Raw genomic sequence first — 9102 nt, 5'->3', positions numbered from 1 at the left:
TGGAAGGCACGGAGGACAACAGTAACTGTAAACATAAATAAATAAAGTTATAATAAGAGATACCAACATCATAACAATACTGTTTAAAAAATAAACTAAACTGAAGAGCACATGGGAAGGTGTCAATGATCATTGTGGATAACGACATAATGTGATGTCCACGGCTAAGGACTGGTCACTCCAACATGTCAGGTATTAGTAGCGCGAGTCCGATTAAATGTGGTAGGCAGGAGCACTGCGAGAACCCCATGCGAGAGGATCTGTGAGTGTGGCGGATGAGAGCGCTGCGGCTAAAAGAGCTGTTAACTAGTGAATGGCAATCTCTCGGGGAAGTTCAACAGACCACTGTCACAGAGCAACACCGGAGCCCTGCGTAAAGCAAAGTGGCGCGTCTTCAAGATTGGGGCGATTGACCAACTCCGAAAAGAGGACACACAAGTTGGGTCAGACTAGCTGCTAATCACTTGTTACCGGCGCTTCGCTCCCAGTAACATGCCTGCCATCAAAAAGGAGAGACTGGATGGGGACGATATGGCATTGGCTGCCTTCAACCAGACCGAATACCTGGCCCCTTTAAATGCCACCACTATCCCCGTGGTGACCCCGCATCCACCGCAATACGACCATTTATTCGCCCATCACCGTGCGTATTTGGGGCTCCACGACTCGGCGCTGCATCACCACCACCAGCAGCAGCACCTTCACCATCACCCGGACGACTTAATGCTGGAGAGGTTTTCCTCAATCCCCGACTTTCAGCCATTTTTTGACAACGGGGAACCATGCATCGAGGTGGAATGCGGGGAGAACAAGGCTTTACTATACATTAACAAACTGTGCCAAGGTAGTAAGGGACCCTCAATCAAATACCGGGGCGAGTGGCTCACCCCGAATGAGTTCCAGTTTGTCAGTGGAAGGGAGACCGCCAAAGATTGGAAACGAAGTATAAGGCACAAAGGTAGGCAACAGCTAATATCATATTTAAATAGTTATTTTTTACAGTAGGCCTATGTTAATTTTAAAGGATGATACCTAATTGAAGGTTTTTGTCATTTCTTTGGTGAGAGGAAATTCTGTTTCCATGGGTTGGTTCTGCGTTTTGTAGTTAAAGGGTTATACTCAGCAATATACACCAACTACAGTGCGTAAGGAGATGAGAAAAGGCGCATACATCGCTGTATCTTCACAGGCAGCGACCATTCTCAAAACGGGGCGTCAGGAGTCGTGGACTAAGGTGAAAAACTTTCATATTTAGGGTTCAGTAATGTTAAAACATTATATGACAGTTGATTGACGTTGGGGGGTATAATTCCGTTGAGTGTTGAGTGTAACAGCAGGCTAAAAGGGTGTTGACAGCTCAACAGAACAGAATGATGTTGGCAGGGAATTAAATTATTTTAGGCTACTAGAAGTTGTACCCTATTCCTTACTCTTTTGGTTATTTCAGGTGGATTATGGTTGATTTGCAACTATTCGAGATATCAACCTGGTCCCAGTGGTAGACGTATCATAGTAAACGAAAATGGTGTTGCTGCCTCAATATAATAGAATGATGTTGAATGCGGGGAATTTAATGATTTTTAGGCTACTCTACTCGAAGTTGAAGCCTATACCTGACCCTTTTGGTTATTTCAGGTTGATTATGGATGAGTTACAACTATCCGAAATATTAACCTGGACTCAGGGGTAGACGTAACATAGTCAACTAAAATCCGTGACACTCAAATGAGTAGGTCTATGATATGTTTGATGTTATTAGTTGGCTACTATTTTGGGTTGAAAAGCTTTACAGTGGCTCAGGCAAAAGACAGTTATCAGTAGATGTTTATGAAATGATTTATAATAAGAATAATGAATGCTATAGCTGTTTACTTATTATGGGCCTATTTGACTAATTACGTGTTATTGCGCTGGCTGCACACACAGTTGTTTTTGAACCCCACCTTAGCCGAGGTTACTCATACGGAATTGACACGCATTGCCCCAAGTTCTGTTGGATGAGGGTGTAAAGATGATATGAGCCCAATAATGGATAGTTTCATATCTGAGTTTAGATACAGTGTCACTAGCCTATGTATACATATGTAGACCTATCTTACCACACGGTGCTCAACTAGAACTCATCAGTAAAACTAACTAAACTAAGGTAATTTGGTTTGACAAGCTGGCAATTCCAAAAGTAATGTTTATGTAATGTTTTGGCTTTGGAGTTGTGATCATTCAACACTGATCCAAGTTTAGTGTTGCACAATTCAAAATAAAAAACGGTTTTCTATTTCCCTTTATGTGCATTTCAGGTGTAGACTCTGATAACATAGTCTTAGATTCACTATACAAATATAGCTAAGGCTACTGAAGATCGAGTCATTTTATAATCACCTCCATAGTATAATTGATTTACAGCTGCTGAATTCAGTGGGTGCTACAGTCTGTTATTTCAGATTGCTCATTCTCTCTCTCTCTCTCTCTCTCTCTCTCTCTCTCTCTCTCTCTCTCTCTCTCTCTCTCTCTCTCTCTCTCTCTCTCTCTCTCTCTCTCAGGGAAAAGTTTGAAGACCCTTATGTCCAAAGGAATCTTACAGGTACATCCTCCAATCTGTGATTGCCCTGGGTGTCGAATTTCGTCTCCAGTGGTAAGATTATGGTTCCATCAGCCTTTCAATTCTTACATCTGTTTTCTTGATTCATCATTGGTTTCAAATGTGTATGTTGCCATGCTGAACTCAATTGGCTGTGTTGACGAATGGGCTAAAAGCTTGCTCTCAGCTGTGTTTTATTTGAATTGAAGACACAGAGTAAGCAGCATTGCTCTTTTTAAACTTGTTTTATTGATAGTTAGTAGAGGGGAAAGGAAAGAGGGCACAAGCTCTTATTAAATGAAAATAGAGTTATTTGTTGACAGTTAAAAGGCACTCTAGAGCACCCCCCACACCACATATATTTCTATGGGAACAAGCACTGTTCATGACACCAACTGTTCACACCCCTCTTGTTGGCACAGAGAATATTTTGCAGGTTTTAAGCTTATTTCCAGCAACTATACACATTTTGTCATGAGGTGCAGAGAAAATGTTTCAATTTTAAAGCTCATTTTCTTGCAATTCTATGTCTAATGTGTATTCTTGTGATATTTGAGTGACTAAAACATCACAATAAAATCTATGGGCGAAAAAATCAAACTAAAAAACGTTAGCTGACATGGGCCAGTTGATCTGGACATTTCTTACAGGTTATAAATATCTCTCTAATATATGTAATGACTGACATGACAAGAGAAACTGATGATGCACTACCCAATTTCGAAATTGCACCTCGTGCATTCTATTATTAAAACTTTCAAGAGTAAGTTGAAAGCTGGACAGAGTTCCTTAAAAAAAAAATATATATATATATATATATATATATATATATATATATATACTGTATATCTGCAGCACCAGTCAAAAGTTTGGACACACCTACTCTTTCCAGGGTTTTTCTTTATTTTTACTATTTTCTACATTGTAGAATAATAGTGAAGACATCAAAACTATGAAATAACACACATGGAATCATATTTTTTTGTTGTTGATTCTTCAAAGTAGCCACCCTTTGCCTTGATGACAGCTTTACACACTCTTGGCATTCTCTCAATCAGCTTCATGAGGTACTCACCTTGAATACATTTCAATTCACAGGTGTGCCTTCTTAAAAGTTAATCTGTGGAACTTCTTTCTTTCTTAATGCGTTTGAGCCAACCAGTTGTGTTGTGACAAGGTAGGGGTGGTATACAGAAGATAGCCCTATTTAGTGAAAGACCAAGTCCATGTTATGGCAAGAACAGCTCAAATAAGCAAAGAGAAACAACAGTCCATCATTACTTTAAGACATGAAGGTCTGTTAATCCGGAAAATTTCAAGAACTTTGAAAGTTTATTCATGTGCAATCGCAAAAACCATCAAGCGCTATGATGAAACTGGCTTTCATGAGGACCGGCACAGGAAAGGAAGACCCAGAGTTACCTCTGCTAAAGAGGATACGTTCATTAGAGTTAACTGCATCTTAGATTGCACCCCAAATAAATGCTTCACAGAGTTCAAGTAACAGACACATCTCAACATCAACTGTTCAGCGGAGACTGCATCAATCAGGCCTTCATGGTCGAATTGCTGCTATAAACTGGTTACCAACGTGATTAAAGCAGTAAAAATACATGTTTTGTCCTACCAGTGGTATACGGTCTGATATACCATGGCAGTCAGCAATCAGCATTCAGGACTCAAACCACCCAGTTTATAAATATACATATATACTGAACATAAATATAAGCGCAACATGCAACGATTTCAGAGATTTTACTGAGTTGCAGTTCATTGAAGGAAATCAGTCAATTGAAATAAAGTCATTAAGCCCTAATCTATTGATTTAACATGACTGGGAATACAGATATGCATCTGTTGGTCACAGATACCTTAAAAAAAGGTAGGGGCGTGGATCAGAAAACCAGTCCGTATCTGGTGTGCCCACCATTTGCCTCATGCAACACGGCAAATCTCCTTCGAATAGAGTTAATCAGGCTGTTGATTGTGTCTTGTGGAATGTTGCTGGATATTGGTAGGAACTGGAACAGGCTTGCGTACACGTTGATCCAGAGCATCCCAAACATGCTCAATGGGTGACATGTCTGGTGAGTATGCAGGTCATGTAAGAATTGGAAAATGTTCAGCTTCCAGGAATTGTGTACAGATCCTTGCGATATGGGGCCATGCATTATCATGCTGAAACATGAAGTGATAATGGTGGATGATTGTCATGACAATGGGCCTCAGGATCCCGTCACGGTATCTCTGTGCATTCAAATTGCCATCGATAAAATCTATTATTTTCGTTGTCCGTAGCTATCGCCTGCCCATACCATAACCCCACCGCCACCATAGGGCACTCTGTTCACAACGTTGACATCAGCAAACCACTCGCCCACCGACACCATACATGCTGTCTGCCATCTGTACAGTAGAAACCAGGATTCATCCGTGAAAGCACACTTCTCCAACATGCCAGTGGCCATCGAAGGTGAGCATTTGCCAACTGAAGTCAGTTACGACGCTGCATTGCAGTCAGGGCAAGACCTTGGTGAGGACGACGTGCGTGCAGATGAGCTTCCCTGAGATGGTTTCTGACAGTTTGTGCAGAAATTCTTCGGTTGTGCAAACCCACAGTTTCATCAACTGTCCAGGTGGCTGGCCAGGTGAAGAAGTCTGATGTGGGGGTCCTGGGCTGGAGTGGTTACACGTGGTCTGCGCTTCTGAAGCCAGTTGGACGTACTGCCAAATTCTATAAAATGACGTTGGAGGCTGCTTATGGTATAGAAATTAACATTCAATCTCTGCTCAAAGCTTTGGTGGACATTCCTGCAGTCAGCATGCCAATTGCACGCTCCCTCAAAACTTGAGAGATCTGTGGCATTTTGTTGTGTGACAAAAATGCACATTTTAGAGTGGCCTTTTATTGTCCCCAGCACAAGGTGCACCTGTGTAGTGATCATGCTGTTTAATCAGCTTCTTGATATGCCACACCTGTAAGGTGGATGGCTTTTCTTGGCAAAGGAGAAATGCTCACTAACAGCAATGTAAACAAATTTGTGCACAACATTTTTGAGAAATAAGCTTTTTGGAACATTTCTGGGATCTTTTATTTCAGTTCATGAAACATGGGACCAACACTTTACATGTTGTGTTTATATGTTTGTTCAGTGTTATATATTTTTTTTAAGTAACTATCACACCCCCCCTGCCGACCCCTCACGACCCACAGTTTGGGAACCATTGGTTTAGAGGGAGTGTGCCTGCGTATGTGTGTGCAATCAATATATACTCGATGATCCATTCTGATCTTCCTTTTGTGACGTAACTTATTCAGAATATTGGTCTTAAATGCTCAATGCTTTGGCGACGAGTCCTGATAGTTTCATATCATATATTCCCGACAGCCTGTCATATACAGAAACTCAAGTCAAATTTAGTGTATATAAGGTTTTTATTCAACTGGCATTTAGTTAAACTATCACCAAGTACTGCAAAATGGAAATGACTAGTTGGACTACAACGCTGTTCAATATAAATTCATTCTGTCATTCCTCACAGATGCTAACACAACATTGACATCAACACTGGCTCAAATTACTACATGAAGCGCAGAATGAATAGGACAATTCTAGACAAAGTTAATAAGTAATATGAATGGGTGACTAGCCAGGCTCCCCTTGCTAGATTGATCTAATTGTCATGGCTCTAATGTCCTTTGCTGCTGTCCCTCACCTAGCTGTTGCACCGGGCTGTGTTTGCCCTGAGGTGCCCGTTTGGCTGAGCTAACGACATCATGCCATGCAGGCTGTGAGGCGTCACAGGCATGGCGTCTGTGCCAGTGTGCCAGCTTTGAGTGAGTTCTTCGCCGGCTCACCGCGGTCGAATCTGTTCACACAGGTGCGCAGTGTGTGTGTTTTTTTTTATCGCTACGGAGCGCATCTGTCGTCGTTCCCAACCGCTAATCTTGAGGGAAGGGCGTAAGAAGCTTAGCGAGCTACTGAGCGTGGCTACTGGTGATTAAAGTGTGGCGAAGCACGCAAGGCAAAGGCGGTTTAGATAAGCCGGAGTTGTTTGAGTGATACAGGTAAACCGGGGACGTTTTTCAGAGCCAAGAATACAGATATACACCACCACATAGGGTCCATAGAAAATACATTTCAAATGGGATGCATTGGCCCAAAAAATGCGGAGAATATAGAAATAGATGAGTTTTGGGGAAATTCAACATATATCATTTTCAGATATGGATATAAGTTAATAGGTGTACTGAAGTTATAGCATGTTGGCTTCACTCTGTAGGCTAAATACGTAGATGCTACTGCAGTTAAACAGAGGCACAATACATATTGTTAGGGTTGTCTGCAAATTGTCTTTTAATTTTCTAATTGTATGTCATTTTTACTGACAGAAAAATGTACAGTCATAGAGTGACATGACTCAAGAACCTTGTCATGAGTTTCCCTTCTGAGACCTGACACAAAAGCCTATTGTAATGGTATTGTTTGTTGCAGTGTGCACACCTCCTTGTTGCCGTGCCTGTTGTTTGCTTAGCCAGAAGTGGCAGGCTTTTCTCTCCACAGACGTGCTTGTCTGATGGGTTGTGATGGTTGCTTATTTTCTGTCTACTGCCTGGTGAGCAGTGCGGGTTCCTGTGAATTGTTGTCACGAACAAAGGCTGTGATTTGAACAAACCTGAAATGACTGCCAGAAAAACACGTTGTAGGTCACATACATGGTATCATCATATTTATGTCATCTGTGGCACAGATCCATTGTAGATTGCCTCCTGTTTGACATTCAAGTAGCAGAAAGTTGCACAAAGTGAAAGTTAGTGATGTAGTGGTAAAAAAGAAAAAAATGGGGTAAACTATGAACACCAGTTGGCGATCGAGATTAGAACTGTATTGTTTGATTGCATTTTCATGCAGGTCTGTAGGGAATGGCTAATGTACTTTTCTATAGTTAAAAATGACACAAAATGCACATCAGGTCATCTCTCCCAAAATATTGAAAACATTTATATTTATATTGAAATATGATATCTTATCAATTATATTCATGTTCTTAGTATCCCATGTGAGCTGCACTGCAATTCAGTTTTCTGTGTTGTAAACTACTAAAGTACACTAGTGTAAAAGGCCCTTAGTTGACTCTAACATGTGTTTGATAAGATTACAGATTTTCTCAGGGGCCCCCATTTAAACCACTGTACTACTAACCTCTCTCTCTGCTAGCTTCCTCTCGCTGTGTGTCTCCTTTGCTTCCTGCATTGCAGCCTTCCTCATCACTGTCTGTCTCACTACTTACTCACTGTAAAGCAAAGTTATTTTGTTCTGAGAACTCATAGTATCTTTTGTTAAGATTATAGCTATCTTCATTTCAGTCAACTGTTCAGGCTCTGTTTAACGCTACCTTCTAACTTCATCCTTCTACCCAGCAGGTCTGTAGGGAATGGCTAATGTACTTTTCTATAGTTAAAAATGACACAAAATGCACATCAGGTCATCTCTCCCAAAATATTGAAAACATTTATATTTATATTGAAATATGATATCTTATCAATTATATTCATGTTCTTAGTATCCCATGTGAGCTGCACTGCAATTCAGTTTTCTGTGTTGTAAACTACTAAAGTACACTAGTGTAAAAGGCCCTTAGTTGACTCTAACATGTGTTTGATAAGATTACAGATTTTCTCAGGGGCCCCCATTTAAACCACTGTACTACTAACCTCTCTCTCTGCTAGCTTCCTCTCGCTGTGTGTCTCCTTTGCTTCCTGCATTGCAGCCTTCCTCATCACTGTCTGTCTCACTACTTACTCACTGTAAAGCAAAGTTATTTTGTTCTGAGAACTCATAGTATCTTTTGTTAAGATTATAGCTATCTTCATTTCAGTCAACTGTTCAGGCTCTGTTTAACGCTACCTTCTAACTTCATCCTTCTACCCAGCTGGTTATAGCTAGCTAGCTATCTGGCTAACAGTAGCCAGAGCCCTTGAGCTAGCTAGATAGCTAGCCTTCTGTCTGAAATATCAGTGACTATTTACAAGTTGTACACTCACTGGTTAAAGAGATACTTTGGGATTTTGGAAATGAATCAATTTATCTACTTCTCCAGAGTCAAATTAACTCTTGGATACCATTTTTTTTATGTCTCTGTGTCCAGTATGAAGGAAGTTAGAGGTAGTTTCGTGAGCCAATGCTAATTAGCATTAGTGCAATGACTGGAAGTCTATGGGAATATGCTAGCATGCTCATTGTCAAAATCCCAAAGTATCCCTTTAAATTACCAGAGATTCTCACATGACCCATTATATTAGGCTATCGGTGTTAGTCTACTGGGGTATATCAGCCAATATAGGCTAGACTTAGTTTGAAGAGAGCAGAGTTGGAGCAAGAGCAGACATTTGCACTTTCTCTTGATCTACATTTTACTTATATCCTACTTTTTAGGAGCGGAATGATTTTCAAATAGACACATATGGCTGATCAATATGTATTTCTAGGCAATGTAGTAAACTATAGCTTAGTCATATTTAG

General features: G+C 40.7%; 1 protein-coding gene across 1 annotated transcript in view; it reads left to right on the top strand.

The window, feature by feature from the left end:
- Positions 1–294: 294 nt before the first annotated feature.
- samd11 (sterile alpha motif domain containing 11) overlaps positions 295–9102 on the top strand; it is a 96782-nt gene continuing 87974 nt past the window's right edge. Inside the window, exons 1-2 of the mRNA XM_039010415.1 lie at positions 295–958; positions 2541–2632. Coding sequence (XP_038866343.1) covers positions 493–958; positions 2541–2632 — 558 coding nt within the window. The 5' untranslated portion in view covers positions 295–492. The remainder of the gene's footprint in view (positions 959–2540; positions 2633–9102) is intronic.

The sequence above is a fragment of the Salvelinus namaycush genome, chromosome 16 (assembly GCF_016432855.1).
Source record: "Salvelinus namaycush isolate Seneca chromosome 16, SaNama_1.0, whole genome shotgun sequence".
Lineage (NCBI taxonomy): Eukaryota > Metazoa > Chordata > Actinopteri > Salmoniformes > Salmonidae > Salvelinus > Salvelinus namaycush.
Note: the sequence above shows the minus strand (reverse complement) of the source record. Positions and strands in the feature narration are given on the sequence as shown.